Source organism: Nerophis ophidion, linkage group LG22, assembly GCF_033978795.1.
Source record: "Nerophis ophidion isolate RoL-2023_Sa linkage group LG22, RoL_Noph_v1.0, whole genome shotgun sequence".
In the NCBI taxonomy this organism is placed as follows: Eukaryota; Metazoa; Chordata; class Actinopteri; order Syngnathiformes; family Syngnathidae; genus Nerophis; species Nerophis ophidion.
The window spans coordinates 43362524-43384159 of record NC_084632.1 but is presented as its reverse complement, the minus strand read 5'-3'; the positions used below and the strand labels follow the sequence as shown (position 1 = coordinate 43384159).

Here is a 21636-nt window from a genome sequence, read left to right as displayed (position 1 = left end):
GTGGCAGCAGTGTTTGATTATTGATGAACTCCAGTTCTTTAGCCAGTCAGTTCAGTCTTTATGCTGCTGTTACCTTCAGCAGACAACAACACAACAGGTGTAAGATGCTGCTGTTACCTTCAGCAGACAACAACACAACAGGTGTAAGATGCTGCTGTTACCTTCAGCAGACAACAACACAACAGGTGTAAGATGCTGCTTTTACCTTCAGCAAAAAACAACACAACACGTACTATGTGCTCTTTCAACTAACCTTTCCAAAAATGACCGCTTTTACTGTAATTAATAATTTTCCAGTATTTACCCGCTTTGTTTTTTTTTGCTTCTTTTCCCATGTCTTTTTAACCTATTTCACCCGTCCCACCATTAAGATGTATGTCTTAGTCTGAACAAAAAATCTATCTGTATACAAACCCCGTTTCCATATGAGTAGGGAAATTGTGTTAGATGTAAATATAAACAGAATACAATGATTTGCAAATCCTTTTCAAGCCATATTCAGTTGAATATGCTACAAAGACAACATATTTGATGTTCAAACTCATAAACTTTATTTTTTTTTGCAAATACTAATTAACTTAGAATTTCATGGCTGCAACACGTGCCAAAGTAGTTGGGAAAGGGCATGTTCACCACTGTGTTACATCACCTTTTCTTTTAACAACACTCAATAAATGTTTGGAAACTAATTGTTGACGCTTTGAAAGTGGAATTCTTTCCCATTCTTGTTTATGTAGAGCTTTAGTTTTTCAACAGTCCGGGGTCTCCATTGTCGTATTTTACGCTTTGTAATGCGCCACACATTTTTGATGGGAGACAGGTCTGGACTGCAGGCGGGCCAGGAAAATACCCACACTCTTTTACTACGAAGCCACGCTGTTGTAACACGTGGCTTGGCATTGTTTTGCTGAAATAAGCAGGGGCGTCCATGATAACGTTGTTTAGATGACAACATATGTTGTTCCCAAACCTGTATGGACCATTCAGCATTAATGGTGCCTTCACAGATGTGTAAGTTACCCATGCCTTGGACACTAATGCACCCCCATACCATCACACATGCTGGCTTTTGAACTTTGCGTCTATAAAAATCCGGATGGTTATTTTCCTCTTTGTTCTGGAGGACACCACGTCCACAGTTTCCAAATATAATTTGAAATGTGGACTCGTCAGACCACAGAACACTTTTCCACTTTGCATTAGTCCATCTTAGATGAGCTCGGGCCCAGCGAAACCAGCGGCGTTCCCGGGTGTTGTTGATAAATGGTTTTCGCTTTGCATTGTAGAGTTTTAACTTGCACTTACAGATGTAGCGACCAACTGTTGTTACTGACAGTGGTTTTCTAAAGTGTTCCTGAGCCCATGTGATGATATCCTTTACACACTGATGTAGGTTTTTGATGCAGTACCACCTGAGGGATCAAAGGTCCGTAATACCGTCGCTTACGTGCAGTGATTTCTCCAGTTTCTCTGAATCTTTTTATGATTTTACAGACCGTAGATGGTAAAATCCCAAATCCCTTGCAATAGCTCGTTGAGAAATGTTGTTCTAAAACTGTTCGACAATTTGCTTACAAATTGGTGACCCTCACCCCATCCTTGTTTATGAATTACTTAGCATTTCATGGAAGCTGCTTTTATAGCCAATCATGGCACCCACCTGTTCCCAATTAGCCTGCACACCTGTGAGATATTCCAAATAAGTGTTTGATGAGCATTTCTCAACTTTCTCTGTATTTATTGCCACCTTTCCCAACTTCTTTGTCACGTGTTGCTGGCATCAAATTCTAAAGTTAATGATCATTTGCAAAAAAAATAAAAAATGTTTGAGTTTGAACATCAAATATGTTGTCTTTGTAGCATATTCAACTGAATATGGCTTGAAAAGGATTTACAAATCATTGTATTCTGTTTATATTTACATCTAACACAATTTCCCAACTCATATGGAAACGGGGCTTGTATTAAAGCTGAAAAGTTTCCAGCTTTTACGGTATTCATGAGTTTCCATAATATTGGACAATACAATTGGTACGCAGCCCACCAATCTCACTCACGTTTGCATTATTTTCCTCCCTGAAAATAAACTTGAATGCAAGTCAAGGTTCAACAGTATCACAGCATGTGGTTAAAAACATTGATTTCGTCTAAAACGAGCTAAAGAACATTACTTTTGCAGAAATGAATTCTGGGTAATGATGTCTTTTTGACCTGTTGCATTATGACTACACAGTGGCAGCCTTACTTTTCAATGAATAATCACTTTTATTGCTCACACGTATTCTACGGATATTATTTAATAGTCTCAATCTCGGGGCCTGCAATCTTCATAACTGGACTGTTTGGTTTGTTTTGGGAAACTTTGAGTCTTGTACACTTAGATTGGTCACATCTAGTCTTAGACTTAGATTGGTCAGATCTTGTCTCAGATTTAGATTGGTCACATTTAGTCTTAGACTTAGATTGGTCACATCTAGTCTTAGACTTAGATTGGTCACATCTAGTCTTAGACTTAGATTGGTCACATCTAGTCTTAGACTTAGATAGGTCACATCTAGTCTTGGACTTAGATTGGTCACATCTAGTCTTAGATTTAGATTGGTCACATCTAGTCTTAGATTTAGATTGGTCACATCTAGTCTTAGACTTAGATTGGTCACATCTAGTCTTAGACTTAGATTGATCACATCTAGTCTTAGACTTAGATTGATCAGATCTAGTCTCAGACTTAGATTGATCAAATCTAGTTTCAGATTTAGATTGGTCAAACCTAGTCTTAGACTTAGATCATATCTAGTTTCAGATTTAGATTGGTCAAATCTAGTCTCAGATTTTGATTGATCAGGTCTAGTTTTAGACTTAGATTGGTCACATCTAGTCTTAGACCAAGGTTGATCAGATCTAGTCTCAGACTTAGATTGATCAGATCTAATCTTAGACTTACATTGGTCACATCTAGTCTTAGACCTAGATTGATCAGATGTAGTCTCAGATATAGATTGATCAGATCTAGTATTAGACTTAGATTGGACACATCTAGTCTTAGACTTAAATTGATCAGATCTAGTCTCAGACTTAGATTGATCAGATCTAGTCTTAGACTTAGGTTGGTCACATCTAGTCTTAGACTTAGATTGATCAGATCTAGTCTTTGACTTAGAGTGATCAGATCTCGTTTCAGATTTAGATTGGTCAAATCTAGTCTTAGACTTAGATTGATCAGATCTAGTCTCAGATTTAGATTGGTCACATCTAGTCTTAGACTTAGATTGATCAGATCTAGTCTCAGATTTAGATTGGTCACATCTGTTCTTAGACTTACATTGATCAGATCTAGTCTCAGTCTTAGATTGGTCACATCTGTTCTTAGACTTAGATTGATCAGATTTAGTCTTCCACTTAGATTGATCAGATCTAGTTTCAGATTTACATTGGTCAAATCTAGTCTTAGACTTAGATTGATCAGCTTAGTCTCAGACTTAGATTGGTCACATCTGTTCTTAGACTTACATTGGTCAGATCTAGTCTTACACTTAGATTGGTCACATCTAGTCTTAGACTTAGATTAGTCACATCTAGTCCTCGATTTAGATTGGTTACATATAGTCTTAGACTTAGATTGGTCACATATAGTCTTAGACTTAGATTAGTCACATCTAGTCCTCGATTTAGATTGGTTACATATAGTCTTAGACTTAGATTGGTCACATCTAGTCTTAGACTTAGATGGGTCACATCTAGTCTTAGACTTAGGTTGGTCACATCTAGTTTTAGACCTAGATTAGTCACATCTAGTCTTTGACTTAGATTAGTCACATCTAGTCTGGCTGTTATTTGTTTTTAGGCTAAATTGCAGAATCTTGTAGGAATGGTTGAAAGGACAGTGTTGTGTGTGGGAGACAGGTGGTGTCGCAGACCACCTCCTCTGTTCAGCGATGGTTTTCCACCTTGATATAGATGACTTCCTTCACTCCTCCTTGGTGCCGTCTGTGCTCCCTGTCCAGAATCTGTACATGTTTGTTGTCAAAGGAGTGCTGGTTCTCCCCGAGGTGCAGGTAGACAGCTGAGTCTAGACCTCAATACTTGGAATTCCCAGCGTGGCTCTCATCAGCGTCACAGCTTGGTTTGGATGTGAGTGCTAGAAGTACAGTAGCACGTCAGTCAAGATAACCGACAAGTGCTTTATCCAATCACATATAAGGATTTTTTTTTTTTTTTACAAAGCCCCGCCCTCTGAAATACATCTATTGAGAAGTCCCAGATGTTAAACATGTTAAAACTGAAAATAAGCAGATATTAACAGTAAATGAACAAGCAGATTGATACTCCATTTTTACAGTTTGTCCCTCATAATGTTTACAAAATAATAGCTGTATAAAGTACACAATATGTTACTGCATATGTCAGCAGAATAATTAGGAGTCTTTGTTTGTTTACTTAGACAAGTTGTCTAGTATGTTCAACATTTTATTTAAGGACTAAATTGCAATAATAAAAATATGTTTAATGTACCCTAACATTTTTTGTTCAGATAAAGACAATAATGCCACTTTTTTTATTTATTTATTTATTTTTTTTAAGTATTGAAATACATTTTAGTACCTGCATATTGGTATCGGGACAACCCAAGTAGATACAGTATAGGACTCAGCCAACACGCTTTCATTCTTTTTCATCACACAAAGTGGATTAGTATTTGTGTTTGCAGAAAATGATATATTAATATCATACAATGTCAGTATTATCTTGTACATGTATGTTGTTTGCATTAATGACATCATCATCAGACTTCAACTACAATCTGATGGTGTGTTTAGTTGGTTTGACCAGGAAGATAACACATACACACACACACACACACACACACACACACACACACACACACACACACGAAGATGTTTATCCAACCTTTTGTACCGCCACTTTAAACACATACACACACACACATCTGCTTATCCATCCTTTTGTGCCACAACTTTAAACACACACAGACAGACACACACACACACACACGCACATGTTTGTCCTTCCTTTTAAACACACGTGTGTGTATCCTTTGAGAGCAGGATTACAAACACTCAGAGAGATGTTTACCAACAAGCACTGACACAGTGTTAACACACGTGTGTGTGTGTGTGTGGGTGTGTGTGTTTCTACTTGGACTGCCATATTGTGCTGACGGTCCCACACAGCAGTGATCAGTATCATGTTGCTGTGAGAGAATATCTTTGTGTGCAACATGTGTTTATGTTGAAGGTAAATAGCTGTTTGTCAATGTTGTACATCATCATCCTCATCATGATTGAATAATCACCATGCTTCATTTTCTATGCCCCATTCAGTTAATGATAACTGCTGTTTCAATGTTAGGCCTAGGTTTTAGCAGATTTTCCATATTTCTTCCTACGTGCAGCATTTGGTGACCTCCAACAACAAGGCTATGGATTGAATCACTCTGGTTTTCACCTTTTGAAGGCTACTGGAAAAACTGGAACATTGGACTTGAAAATTCCTTAAAAAGTGCTTGAATTTGGCCATGGGAAAGGTGTATGAACCCTGTTTATAGTCATTGCCGTCAAGTTAACATGAATATTGCTATCTTCACCATGATCACCACACTGACTTCCTGTTCAGTGCAACATGAGCTTCAAAATAAAAGCATGCTTTATTGTCATTACAGTCAGGTTTACATTAATATTGGTAACTTCACCATGATCACCACACTGACTTCCTGTTCAGTGCAACGTGAGCTTCAAAATAAAAGCATGCTTTATTGTCATTACAGTCAGGTTTACATTAATATTTGCTAACTTCACCATGATCACCACACTGACTTCCTGTTCAGTGCAACATGAGCTTCAAAATAAAAGCATTCTTTATTGTCATTACAGTCAGGTTTACATTATTATTGCTAACTTCACCATGATCACCACACTGACTTCCTGTTCAGTGCAATGTGAGCTTCAAAATAAAAGCATGCTTTATTGTCATTACAGTCAGGTTTACATTAATATTGCTAACTTCACCATGATCACCACACTGACTTCCTGTTCAGTGCAACCTGAGCTTCAAAATAAAAGCATGCCTTATTGTTATTACAGTCAAGTTAACATGAATTTTGCTACCTTCACCATGATCACCACACTGTCCAATGAGACAGCGTTAAGGTGCAGTCACTTCCTGTTCAGTGCAAAGTCAGCTTCAAAATAAAAGCATGCTTTATTGTCATTGCAGTCAAGTTAACATGGATATTGATACTTTTACCATGATCACCAGACTGACTTCCTGTTCAGTGCAAAGTAAGCTGCAAAATAAAGCATGTTTTATTATCATTGCAGTCAAGTTTACATGAATATTGCTACCTTCACCATGCTCACCACACTCACTTCCTGTCCAGTGCAAAGTGAGCTTCAAAATAAAAGCATGCCTTATTGTCATTACAGTCAAGTTAACATGAATACTGCTACCTTCACCATGATCACCACACTGACTTCCTGTTCGGTGCAAAGTGAGCTTCAAAATAAAAGCATGCTTTAATTGTCAATGCAGTCAAGTTAACATGAATATTGCTACCTTCACCATGATCACCACACTGACTTCCTGTTCAGTGTAAAGTAAGCTTCAAAATAAAAGCATGCTTTATTTTCATTGCAGTCAAGTTAACATGAATATTGCTACCTTTACCATGATCACCACACTGACTTCCTGTTCAGTGCAAAGTAAGCTTCAAAATGAAAGCATGCTTTGTCATTGCAGTCCACTTAACATGAATATTGCTACCTTCACCATGATCAGCACTTCCTGTTCAGTGCAAAGTAAGCTTCACCTGTTTTCAAAAATATGTTTCTTAGCTAAGTCAGCACATTCTTCTTACTTACAATAGCAGCTTTCGAGTAAAGTCCTTTCAGCTTTGTCCCTTTGAGGGTTCAGACTTTGAAGCTGCGATGAAGTGTTTGCCGGCCTTTCCCTCCTCCTGTGTGCCCACAGGAGCTAGTTGTCTGGGCTCGTACCCCGGAATGTTTTCTCCGCCTCACTCTTGCTGCTCGCAGGGATGAGTGGGCGCTTAAAGACATCTGCAGCTTAAAGACAGCTCATTGGTCAACGTGCTGCCTTACGAGGGATAGAACCTGATAAGATCCACTTTGGATCCTTATCGGTTCTCTTAAGGATTCCGGGGTGTGTTTTGTGTCAGGGGAAGCACAGAGATTACATTTTTAATTGTACTGGAGGTTAAACCTTTTGGAATTGGGCTGTTTGTTAGCATAAGATTGGCAATAAAAGTTAAAAAATAGCTTCAGACTTTGAGGCTGCAATACATATTACTTTCATTTGTTTTCGCCTATAAAACCCGTATTTTCAAGGTGTGGCGACCATTAATTTTCCCTGGCAATGCTCCACTTCCCGTTGTATCAGGGGAATATCTGGATTGGTGTATTTGGGGGAAAAAAAGGAAGAAAAGGTGGATTGGCTTAGTTTACTTTAGTTTAGGTAACATGATCTTACAAAGCTTACAGGGAAGTTTTAGGAGGCACATAGAAAAATAATTGGATGGAAATAAGTATTAAAAATATGTATATCATTTTGTAGAATTTAACTTTTAAGAATTGTTTTCATCTCCCTAGACAACATTCTAGTTAAACGCACAACAAGAGGCAAGGTTTGTTTAGCTTTACAAGGTGAAACTAAGACGAGACCTGTACTCATAACCTGCAGCTTCAGATATTTCAAGCCTTCTTTTGACATCATTGTGATGATCATCATTTACAGCTTTTGAAAACCTTCAATTAAAATCTTTTCAAAAACTAAGTCATGACTATCACCGTGATAAAAAAAGACTTGGCATCTCTCACTTTGCATGTCATGAGTTAATATCACAGGTGAGGTTCTCATTTGAGGTTGAATTGCTTCTTTGGAGCATTCACACAATAATTCCAACATCTCTGGCCGGGATTTGAACACAGCACGGTGGTTCACAAGTCCAGGTGGTAAATGTGTGCAGTCCAAATTGTAGTCCACCTTTCCTTGGAAGGCTGCTGGGGTAGGTTCATGCTGACATCAGTGATGTGACGTATTATTACTATATTGGCTCAACATTCTGTATTTTGAGCTCCAGCCCCTGGGCTAAGCCTTCTTAAAAGTGGTCCATCTTTCACACTAGTCAACATAATGAAACCCATCTAGTCCTTGTGGAGGGGGAGTGATAGTAAAAGCACTATTTCTAATATATATATATATATATATATATATATATATGTTAGGGCTGGGCAACAATTAAAAATTTTAATCGAAGTTAATCGCACTATTTCTCCGATTAATCGCGATTAACTGCATTGTATACACAAAGCCCAATAATGAATTCAAAAGTAGTGTGTAGTGCACCTTTATTGGAATATTCTCCCACATGAACAAAAGCGCCAAAACATTTGTTGTGCAAACACAATTTAAATCAGTCCTTGTTAAACAGTAGCAGTTAAATAGCATATTTTATGAAAATCAACTCAAAAAATGTAAATACAAACATTTAAGCTTATTGCCACTGCCAGGGTATTTAAGTTATCCTGTTTGTTATGGAAAATAAATATAATCTACATACAAATCTCTGAGCCACAATCATAACATCCGAACAGGCAATTTCTGGGGTAACAGCAGAAACATTTTTTTTTTTATCTGGGATCTTATGTTTAAAAAACCTATATTATAGGTAGTGGGCTGTTTTAGGGAATTTTGGATCAAATTATCCGTAGTAGCAATATTAATAATGTTGTGTTTATTCTGCGTAGTGCACTTAAAATAATTATGACCATATCTAGGAATTGATATGATGGGAATTTTCCGATTGTTTGCTTTGATAAACTGAACGCATCATATACATGGTACTATATTGTGATGTTATGAGCCAGGGGAAAAAAGAACTACCCTACCCAGCATGCAACAGGAGTGAGGAGCATGTATAGGTTGTGTCGCCATGACGGCATCTTGTATGTTGTGATATGCACGCTCTGAAAGTAAACGTTAAGAACTCAGCCAACACTCCTGGTCTGCATTATTCATAAATAGACAGACAACACATATACTCCGCTGCTTCACAGGCCGCTGGATGTAGCCGGCAAAGTATTCCCATGCTAGCTAGCCGGTCTAGCAAGCACGCCTCATTCAGTCCAAAACGGCCCGATCTATCCACATCCAGAATTGTCTGGCGGTCGTAAGTGATCCCGGAGTGACCACGCTGTAAGCCAGCCAGGACATTTGCAGAATTGTCCGGTATTTATGCCAAATGTTCCATCTTTACCAAGAGCCCCCCCACGCCGAAGTACATCCGGGAGATGCCATCTTGTTAAGAAAAGGCGTTAACAAAATAAAAGCATGTAAACAACATACGCAAATGTGCGATAAAATAATTATCGGCGTTAATAGATTGATGAGTTAACGCGTAATTAACGCATTAATTTGCCCACCCCTAATATATATATATATATATATATATATATATATATATATATATATATATATATATCTATATATCGAGAGGAGCCAGATGAGGTGGTTCGGGCATCTGGTCAGGATGCCACCCGAACGCCTCCCTAGGGAGGTGTTTAGGGCACGTCCAACCGGTAGGAGGCCACGGAAGACCCAGGACACGTTGGGAAGACTATGTCTCCCGGCTGGCCTGGGAACGCCTCGGGATCCCCCGGGAAGAGCTAGACGAAGTGGCTGGGGAGAGGGAAGTCTGGGTTTCCCTGCTTAGGCTGTTGCCCCCGCGACCCGACCTCGGATAAGCGGAAGATGATGGATGGATGGATGGATGGATATATATATATATATATATATATATATATATATATATATATATATATATATATATATATATATATATATATATATATATATATATATATATATATATATATATATGTATATATATATGTATATATATATGTATATATATATATATGTGTATATATATATGTATATATATATATATATGTATATATATATATATATATATATGTATATATATATATATATATATATATATATATATATGTATGTATGTGTATATATATATTTTTTATTTCCTTATTAACCAGTTCAACAAAGTAATACACAGTAATACAATAATAACACACATTTCCAGTTCCAAAACCAACATTGAGAATAGCAATCAACAGAGCAATTGAGCGGACACACAAACATGGCACAAAACAATCCAAAAGTAGTCAAACACAAATGATTAACAACAGTATCAATATTCATAAGAAAAACACCATTTGTCATATTTGATTCTGTTATCCAACATCTGCTTCTATGTTTTGACATCTCTGGCTTTCTGGTTGCTAACAATGAAAAAAATCAGGTTTTTGTTGTTGCATTTGGGTAGTTTCTGTGGTAGAACCCAGCTGGATGTTGCCATGCTTTTATTTTGAAGCTTTCTGCATAACTGTGCAGTAGTTGTTGCTGCTGAAATGATCCATTTGACAAAAGCAGTGGTCCATGTCTGTGCTTTTGATTCCTCCAGTGAGAAGAACCAGGACTTGAAGAGTTGGTGCACATACCCTGCTTGTCCACACCCAGTGTAGAAGCAGAGTCAACAAAAGTAGACTTGATAAACATTTAATAACAGTCTTTGCAAGACTGGACACAGGACCTGGTTGTTGTGTTAGTGGAACCGTCTTGGAAAAACTCCTTCCTCTTCCACCTTCGCTTGTACGCACGCATACAAACTGAGAAAGCCAGCAGCTCCTGGCGGAGGTAATTACAGGTCAATTAGCCAGCCCTCTGGGGCCCCGCTAGGACCCTGGCGAGCTTAGTAAGAATGAAGGAGATATCATCTCACGAGGAGATCAAGTCGTTGAAAGAAGGGATTGGACTTTTTGTCCGGGGCTGACAATCCCCCACACAGTCTTGAAAGAAGGGAAGCCAGAGGATTATGGGAATATTCATGACCAGATAAAGGGGCCAGCGCTTGAAAGACTGTGTTTTGGGGCTCATCTCTTAGGTAAACAAGAGTCCAAATGGACTTTTGGATCTGCTACAGCTATGGCGACTCACTGGACACTCCAAAGACTTTCTTTCTTGCTTCTGCTCGTGGTGGCAAACAGATGGCGGTGGGGGAAGAAATACATCTGTTTCTCACACTTTTATCCTCAGAAAATGGCCTTCATTCATTCAGGCCCATGGTCTCCTGAACACGGTCCCGCTTCAAAGCCCTAATGGAACTTTAGCAATGTTTGTACTTAGGATGACACGAGTCCAACTGATGTCTCCCCAGCACCTTGGCAAATAAGGAACATGTTGAATCAAGAAATTAAGGACAGGAAGACTTAAGACCATCAAACCTAATTCGACCTGTGAGATGACCACCGCATACCCCACTGGGCATCTTGGATATTTGCATACATTTTCCAATACACAAATGTGTGATCATTTACAGTGTGACTTTTGAAACAAACTAAGGCTTTCATCAAGTTGTGGACTTAAGTTGTGCACTGAGACTGTTCAGCAACTCTATAGTGAACCACACCAAAGCAAGTGCATATTTGAAGTGGGTGTGGGGGCTGTACCGTGTTCTGATGATGGACAGTGCAGTGCAGGCAGCCTCCTTTCCTTACACCTCCAAACTCCTTTTCATCCACTTGGACAGATGTTTGCTAATCCTGCCCTGATGGTCTGGCTTTGAGTCATGTGTTCTCCCTGGATCACTCTGTCAGTCCACTTGAGCTCAGCCCCGTGTGGTGTGCTGGTGTGTCCGGGATCATGTTTCATTCTCCTCCACACCTGTTCCTGGGACTTTATCAGCGTGCCCCACACGCACTCCTAATGCTGTCTACATCTCCCATGATGCATTGCCATCTTGTCTGAGCGTGTTGGCAGACAATTCCGACTTTTGTTCCCTTCTACCTGGCCAAAGAAGGAAGTAGAGTTTGTATCTAAAGGAGAAGGAAGTAGAGTTACTATCTGAAGGTGAAGGATGTAGAGTTAGTATCTGAAGGTGAAGGAAGTAAGAGTTGGTATCTGTAGAGGAAGATAGTAGAGTTTGTATCTGAAGGTGAAGGAAGTAAGAGTTGGTATCTGTAGAAGAAGATAGTAGAGTTAGTATCTGAAGGTGAAGGAAGTGAAAGTTGGTATCTGTAGAGGAAGATAGTAGACTTTGTATCTGAAGGTGAAGGAAGTAAGAGTTGGTATCTGTAGAAGAAGATATTAGAGTTAGTATCTGAAGGTGAAGGAAGTAAGAGTTGGTATCTGTAGAAGAAGATAGAGTTTTTATCTGAAGGTGAAGGAAGTAAGAGTTGGTATCTGTAGAGGAAGATAGTAGACTTTGTATCTGAAGGTGAAGGAAGTAAGAGTTGGTATCTGTAGAAGAAGATAGTAGCGTTAGTATCTGAAGGTGAAGGAAGTAAGAGTTGGTATCTGTAGAAGAAGATAGTAGAGTTAGTATCTGAAGGTGAAGGAAGTAAGAGTTGGTATCTGTAGAGGAAGATAGTAGAGTTAGTATCTGAAGGTGAAGGAAGTAAAAGTTGGTATCTGTAGAGGAACATAGTAGAGTTAGTATCTGAAGGTGAAGGAAGTAAGAGTTGGTATCTGTAGAGGAACATAGTAGAGTTAGTATCTGAAGGTGAAGGAAGTAAGAGTTGGTATCTGTAGAGGAAGATAGTAGAGTTTGTATCTGAAGGTGAAGGAAGTAAGAGTTGGTATCTGTAGAGGAAGATAGTAGAGTTAGTATCTGAAGGTGAAGGAAGTAAGAGTTGGTATCTGTAGAGGAAGATAGTAGAGTTAGTATCTGAAGGTGAAGGAAGTAAAAGTTGGTATCTGTAGAGGAAGATAGTAGACTTTGTATCTGAAGGTGAAGGAAGTAAGAGTTGGTATCTGTAGAGGAAGATAGTAGAGTTAGTATCTGAAGGTGAAGGAAGTAAGAGTTGGTATCTGTAGAAGAAGATAGTAGAGTTTGTATCTGAAGGTGAAGGAAGTAAGAGTTGGTATCTGTAGAGGAAGATAGTAGACTTTGTATCTGAAGGTGAAGGAAGTAAGAGTTGGTATCTGTAGAAGAAGATAGTAGCGTTAGTATCTGAAGGTGAAGGAAGTAAGAGTTGGTATCTGTAGAAGAAGATAGTAGAGTTAGTATCTGAAGGTGAAGGAAGTAAGAGTTGGTATCTGTAGAGGAAGATAGTAGAGTTAGTATCTGAAGGTGAAGGAAGTAAAAGTTGGTATCTGTAGAGGAACATAGTAGAGTTAGTATCTGAAGGTGAAGGAAGTAAGAGTTGGTATCTGTAGAGGAACATAGTAGAGTTAGTATCTGAAGGTGAAGGAAGTAAGAGTTGGTATCTGTAGAGGAACATAGTAGAGTTAGTATCTGAAGGTGAAGGAAGCAAGAGTTGGTATCTGTAGAGGAAGATAGTAGACTTTGTATCTGAAGGTGAAGGAAGTAAGAGTTGGTATCTGTAGAGGAACATAGTAGAGTTAGTATCTGAAGGTGAAGGAAGTAAGAGTTAGTGTCTGAAGGGGAAGAAAGTAGTATTAGTGGGTGGTGTCCCCATATCTGCGGTCCCACCCAAGGTTTCTCATTGTCATCCCATTGGGTTAAGTTTTTCCTTGCCCTGATGTGGGATCTGAGCCGAGGATGTCATTGTGGCTTGTGCAGCCCTTTGAGACACTCGTGATTCAGGGCTATTTGAATAGAAATTGATTGATTGATTGATTGAATAGCTAACCTCTAACAGCAAGGTAGCGCCCTTAAATGTAAACAAATTAATGGATCTATACAGATATTGATTGTAACGATATCAAGTACAAAAGCCGTACATTGTCGATACTACGATGATTACATAAATATTTTTTATTATTATGATATATGTTGTCATTTGTGATTGTTTATTAAAGTCAGTAAACACGTCCCTGGACACTTGAGAACTTTGAATATGACCGACGTATGATCCTCTAACTACTTTGGTATCAGATCGATACCCAAATTTGTGGCATCATCCAAAACTAATGTAGAAGAATAAGTGATTATTTCATTTGAACAGAAGTGTAGATAGAACATGTTCAAACAGGAAGGAAGCATATAATAACAGGAAATGAAGTCATTGATGAAAAATTGTTGACAAAATATAATGACACATACATCAGCAGACTAATTAGGGTTATTTGTTTGTTTACTTACTACTAAAAGACAAGTTGTCTAGTCTGTTCTACATGTTATTTAAGTACGATTGACTTCCTACTAAAAGACAAGTTGTCTAGTCTGTTGTACACCTTATTCAAGTACGATTGACTTCCTACTAAAAGACAAGTTGTCTAGTCTGTTCTACATGTTATTTAAGTACGATTGACTTCCTACTAAAAGACAAGTTGTCTAGTCTGTTGTACACCTTATTCAAGTACAACACAGAGTGTTCAGAAAAAGAAGTATGCTAGCAAACACAAAGCGGGGCGTGCTCACATCTAACGTGTGTAAGAAGATACTTCATCAAAGGAGCCCAGCACCTTCTTACGTGCCACCTTTGTCTTGACCTGAAACGCAAGCTCCGTGTCACTCTCAGCCCCAAAGCACAATGATTGATCATCTGTAATGATTGATCATCGGTAATTATTGACCAGTGATCAATCATCAATGAAGAAGCCGTGTTGTCGTCAGAAGGAGATCAAGTTAGTGTGCTTGTTGACTCTGTGCTCCAAAGTGGAGGTCCAGCAGCTACGGTGGATGTAGCTCCTGTGGTGTGGCAGTAGATCAGCCCATGAGTACAGGGTGCTCATACAGGAAGTAGTCTGTCCTTCTCAACATGCATGAACTTGCTTGTCACAAGGTCTTCTTCCTCACGTACTTTGACATGTGTTGGAACCTCCACCTGGAGGACTGAGGCCATGAGTCATGGTCATACAGGAAGTAGTCTGTCCTTCTCAACATGCATGAACTTGCTTGTCACAAGGTCTTCTTCCTCACGTACTTTGACATGTGTTGGAACCTCCACCTGGAAGTAGTCTGTCCTTCTCAACATGCATGAACTCACTTGTCACAAGGTCTTCTTCCTCACGTACTTTGACTTGTGTTGGAACCTCCACCTGGAGGACTGAGGCCATGAGTCATGGTCATACAGGACTTGGTCTGTCCTTCTCAACATGCATGAACTTGGTTGTCAAAAGGTCTTCTTCCTCACGTACTTTGACCTGTGTTGGAACCTCCACCTGGAGGACTGAGGCCATGAGTCATGGTCATACAGGAAGTGGTCTGTCCTTCTCAACATGCATGATTTTATCTCCATTATAAATGAATGGATATTATTACTAAATTAATATTATTACTTAATAAATATTACTATTAATGCATATTATTATTAATACATATTATTATTAATGCATATTATGATCAATGATTATTAGTAGTGAATGAATATTATTACTAAATGATTATTACTAATTAATAAAATTACCAATGATTATTATTTATACTTAAATATTATTACAAATAAGTATAATTATTAATGATTATCATTAGTAAATACATATTATTTCTTAATGAATATGATTATGAATGAATATTACTATTAAATGAATATTGCCATTACATAATTATTCCTAAATGAATATAATCATTAATGAATATCATTACAAATGAATATTATTATTAATGATTCAATCATTATTATTATTTATAGATTAATATGTTATTACTTAATGAATTTAATTAAGTAAATAGTATTACTAATGAATATAATTATTAATTAATATGATTACTGATGAATATAATCATTAAGGAATATTATTACTAATAAATATATAGTCATTAATGAATAAAATCATCAATGAATAGTATTACTAATGAATATAATCATTACTGAATATTATTACTAATGAACTTAATCATTAATGAATATAATTATTAATGAGTATAATTATTAATGAGGATAATCATTAATGAATATAATAATGAAAATAATCATTAATGAATATTATTACTAATGAATATAATGATTTCTGATTATAATCAATAATGAATATAATCATTAATGAATATAATCAATAATATAATCATTAATGAATATTATTACTAATGAATATGATTTCTGATTATAATCAATAATGAATATAATCATTAATGAATATAATTAGTAATATAATCATTAATGAATATTATTACTAATGAATATGATTTCTGATTATAATCAATAATGAATATAATCATTAATGAATAGGGGCGGTTTAGCTCGGTTGGTAGAGTGGCCGTGCCAGCAACTTGAGGGTTGCAGGTTCGATTCCCGCTTCCGCCATCCTAGTCACTGCCGTTGTGTCCTTGGGCAAGACACTTTACCCACCTGCTCCCAGTGCCACCCACACTGGTTTAAATGTAACTTAGATATTGGGTTTCACTATGTAAAAGCGCTTTGAGTCACTAGAGAAAAGCGCTATATAAATATAATTCACTTCACATTAATATAATCATTAATGAATATTATTACTAAATGGACATGTATCCTTCACTGCCTGACTATTGTTCATTATCTGACGGGAGGAGCAATCGCAGGGAGTACTTGACTTTCCTGCTGACTGGTGTTGGTGCAGAGGGACCGTGTCACCTCCTAAATGTCTGCTTTCATGCGCGCACCAAAGAATGCCGACTGAGCAATCCTTCCTTCTGTTGCAGAGAAAGTACGCGAGATCCAGGAGAAGTTAGAAGCCTTCATAGAAGCCCTCCACAAGGAGAAATAAAAGAAGCAGGTCAGTCACCCGAGTGCATGAAGTACGCTGTGAAAAGGTTCTGTTTCACACTTTTCTTCTTCTTCTTCTTCTTCTTCATCTTCATCGCTGCTTTCCAGAAGTCTTCATTTTGCACTGAAAGACAAAAGTAGACATGTGACTTTTCCCAATGTTGTTGAAAATTCACCTGACCTGCTCAAAGACCCAGGGAAGGACGCAAACATGTTTACAGACTTTCTCTCGGAGGACACTTTGGTTTTGGGGGCGGGACCTGGCATGTCCCCCAACACAGAAGAGAAACTTCACGCATGTTTAGTTGCACTCAAAGTCCAAATTTGCCCATCAAACCTTTGGGATTATTTCATTATGTCGGTCAAAGTGAGACACGTTTATGTCGAGGTGGACTAGAAAGGGTCCACTTCAGTTGACATAAGTGGTGTACAGCAAAACCCTGTCCGCTTCTGTTGCTGTGATGGTAATCAGCGGTGAGTGACCCCCCCACCCCCTCTCGGTGACAGTCTGCTACAGCCGCTTATGTCAACATGGATCTGGCAGTTCGTCGACTTAAACGGCTTGCTGTGTAAATATTGTTGTCTTTGTGTGTGTGGCACATTTTCACAGTCATGTAAATATGATTATTGGAGCATCGTTCATCACGGGGAATGTGATCATGCTCACTTCTGCTCGTTGATTCTGTAAATGTTGGACATCCTGCTGAGACATACGTCCCATAACTACATAATTCACTGCATGAGACACTCATACATCACAAACATAATCTAATAACTCCATAATTCAATTCATGACACAGTCAAACGTCACAAACATAATCTATTAACTGCATATTTCACTACATGACACAGTCACACATCACAAACATAATCATAAATATGTCTAATAACTCCATATTTCACTACATGACAGTCAAACATAATCATAAATATGTCTAATAACTCCATATTTAACTACATGACACAGTCACACATCACAAACATAATCATAAATGTCTAATAACTCCATATTTCACTACATGACAGTCGAACATAATAGCTCCAAATTACACGACATGACGCAGTCAAACATCACAAATAAAATCAGATATATATGTCTAATTACTGCATATTTTACTACATGACACAGTCACACATCACAAACATAATCATAAATGTATAACTCCATATTTCACTACATGACAGTCAAACATAATCATAAATATGTCTAATAGCTCCAAATTACAGGACATGACGCAGTCAAACATCACAAATATAATCATAAATATGTCTAATTACTGCATATTTTACTACATGACACAGTCACACATCACAAACATAATCATAAATATGTCTAATAATTCCATATTTCACTACATGACAGTCAAACATAATCATAAATATGTCTAATAGCTCCAAATTACACGACATGACGCAGTCAAACATCACAAATATAATCATAAATATGTCTAATTACTGCATATTTCACTACATGACACAGTTACACATCACAAACATAATCATAAATATGTCTAATAATTCCATATTTCACTACATGACAGTCAAACATAATCATAAATATGTCTAATAATTCCATATTTCACTACATGACAGTCAAACATAATCATAAATATGTCTAATAACTCCAAATTACACGACATGACGCAGTCAAACATCACAAATATAATCATAAATATGTCTAATTACTGCATATTTCACTACATGACACAGTTACACATCACAGACATAATCATAAATATATCTTATAATTCCATACTTCACTACATGACATAGTCAAACATCACAAACATAAATATGTCTTATAACTCCAAATTTTTACTACATGACAGTCAAACATAATCATAAATATGTCTAATAGCTCCATATTTAACGACATGACCCAGTCAAACATCACAAACATAATCATAAATATGTCTAATAACTCCATATTTAACTACATGACACATATTGACACATATTTAACTACATGACACAGTCACACATCACAAACATAATCATAAATATGTCTAATAACTCCAAATTACACGACATGACGCAGTCAAACATCACAAATATAATCATAAATATGTCTAATTACTGCATATTTTACTACATGACACAGTCACACATCACAAACAATCATAAATATGTCTAATAACTCCATATTTCACTACATGACAGTCAAACATAATCATAAATATGTCTAATAACTCCAAATTACACGACATGACGCAGTCAAACATCACAAATATAATCATAAATATGTCTAATTACTGCATATTTTACTACATGACACAGTCACACATCACAAACATAATCATAAATGTCTAATAACTCCATATTTCACTACATGACAGTCAAACATAATCATAAATATGTCTAATAGCTCCAAATTACATGACATGACGCAGTCAAACATTACAAATATAATCATAAATATGTCTAATTACTGCACATTTCATCACATGACACAGTCACACATCACAAATATAATCATAAATATGTCTAATTACTGCACATTTCATCACATGACACAGTCACACATCACAAACATAATCATAAATGTGTCTAATAAATCCAAATTACACGACATGACGCAGTCAAACATCACAAATATAATCATAAATATGTCTAATTACTGCATATTTCACTACATGACACAGTCACACATCACAAACATAATCATAAATATATCTTATAGTTCCATACTTCACTACATGACAGTCAAACATCACAAACATAAATATGTCTAATAACTCCAAATTTTTACTACATGACAGTCAAACATAATCATAAATATGTCTAATAATTCCATATTTCACTACATGACAGTCAAACATAATCATAAATATGTCTAATAACTCCAAATTACACGACATGACGCAGTCAAACATCACAAATATAATCATAAATATGTCTAATTACTGCATATTTCACTACATGACACAGTTACACATCACAGACATAATCATAAATATATCTTATAATTCCATACTTCACTACATGACATAGTCAAACATCACAAACATAAATATGTCTTATAACTCCAAATTTTTACTACATGACAGTCAAACATAATCATAAATATGTCTAATAGCTCCATATTTAACGACATGACCCAGTCAAACATCACAAACATAATCATAAATATGTCTAATAACTCCATATTTAACTACATGACACATATTGACACATATTTAACTACATGACACAGTCACACATCACAAACATAATCATAAATATGTCTAATAACTCCAAATTACACGACATGACGCAGTCAAACATCACAAATATAATCATAAATATGTCTAATTACTGCATATTTTACTACATGACACAGTCACACATCACAAACAATCATAAATATGTCTAATAACTCCATATTTCACTACATGACAGTCAAACATAATCATAAATATGTCTAATAACTCCAAATTACACGACATGACGCAGTCAAACATCACAAATATAATCATAAATATGTCTAATTACTGCATATTTTACTACATGACACAGTCACACATCACAAACATAATCATAAATGTCTAATAACTCCATATTTCACTACATGACAGTCAAACATAATCATAAATATGTCTAATAGCTCCAAATTACATGACATGACGCAGTCAAACATTACAAATATAATCATAAATATGTCTAATTACTGCACATTTCATCACATGACACAGTCACACATCACAAATATAATCATAAATATGTCTAATTACTGCACATTTCATCACATGACACAGTCACACATCACAAACATAATCATAAATGTGTCTAATAAATCCAAATTACACGACATGACGCAGTCAAACATCACAAATATAATCATAAATATGTCTAATTACTGCATATTTCACTACATGACACAGTCACACATCACAAACATAATCATAAATATATCTTATAGTTCCATACTTCACTACATGACAGTCAAACATCACAAACATAAATATGTCTAATAACTCCAAATTTTTACTACATGACAGTCAAACATAATCATAAATATGTCTAATAGCTCCATATTTAACGACATGACCCAGTCAAACATCACAAACATAATCATAAATATGTCTAATAGCTCCATATTTAACGACATGACCCAGTCAAACATCACAAACATAATCATAAATATGTCTAATAACTCCAAATGTCACAACATGACACAAACACAATCATAATTATGTCCTATAACTCCATATTTAACTACTTTACACAGTCAAACATCACAAACATAATCATAAATCTGTCAAATAACTGCATATTTCACTACATGACACAATTACACATCACACACACGGTGGTCCAACAGCTCCGGAGTATGTTTCCGCATGGTGGTCCAACAGAAGAATCACGTCTGCATCCCATCTTTATTTATTGCATTTGTCTTCAAAAGAAAAATAAAATTGACAAAAGCAACAGTTTTGTAACATGAAATGTTCTCATGCTGAAATGTGATATTTGGACAATTAGGTGGCCTGTTGTTTCCTTGCAAAGCTGCTCGCACACACACACACACACACACACACACACACACACACACACACACACACACACACACACACACACACACACACACACACACACACACACAACACACACAAACACACACACACACACACACACACATAACCCTGTGTCCTGGCTACTCAGTACAACGTGGATCCAGCAACCACCCGCCAGCTGAAGAAAAGAAGACACAGTGGTGAGTTGTGTTTGAGTGTGAATGAATAAAGTTTGACTTTATGTTACACTTTAAGACAACAATAATAATTATTGTTATTATCATCAAATATATTCAGCAACTTATATTTCATACATTGAACTTCAGTTCTTTTGAATCCGTCTCTGGGCCCTGCCTGCGAGAGGCAATGATGAGAGGTTTAGCAGATTAATCTCGCTTAACAAGTGGCTAGCTAGCTTTTGTAGAGAACAGTGACTAACCTTT

General features: G+C 36.7%; 1 protein-coding gene across 5 annotated transcripts in view; it reads left to right on the top strand.

The window, feature by feature from the left end:
• opa1 (OPA1 mitochondrial dynamin like GTPase) overlaps positions 1-21107 on the top strand; it is a 70286-nt gene extending 49179 nt beyond the window's left edge. For 4 of the 5 annotated variants that reach the window (XM_061883912.1, XM_061883913.1, XM_061883909.1 and 1 more), the window contains 2 exons: positions 16637-16710; positions 16809-21107. In XM_061883912.1, coding sequence (XP_061739896.1) covers positions 16637-16701 — 65 coding nt within the window. In that variant the 3' untranslated portion in view covers positions 16702-16710; positions 16809-21107. Of the gene's footprint in view, positions 1-16636; positions 16711-16797 lie in introns of all 5 variants that reach the window. The other variant, XM_061883911.1, reaches the window with a different exon arrangement.
• The last annotated feature ends 529 nt before the right edge of the window (positions 21108-21636 follow it).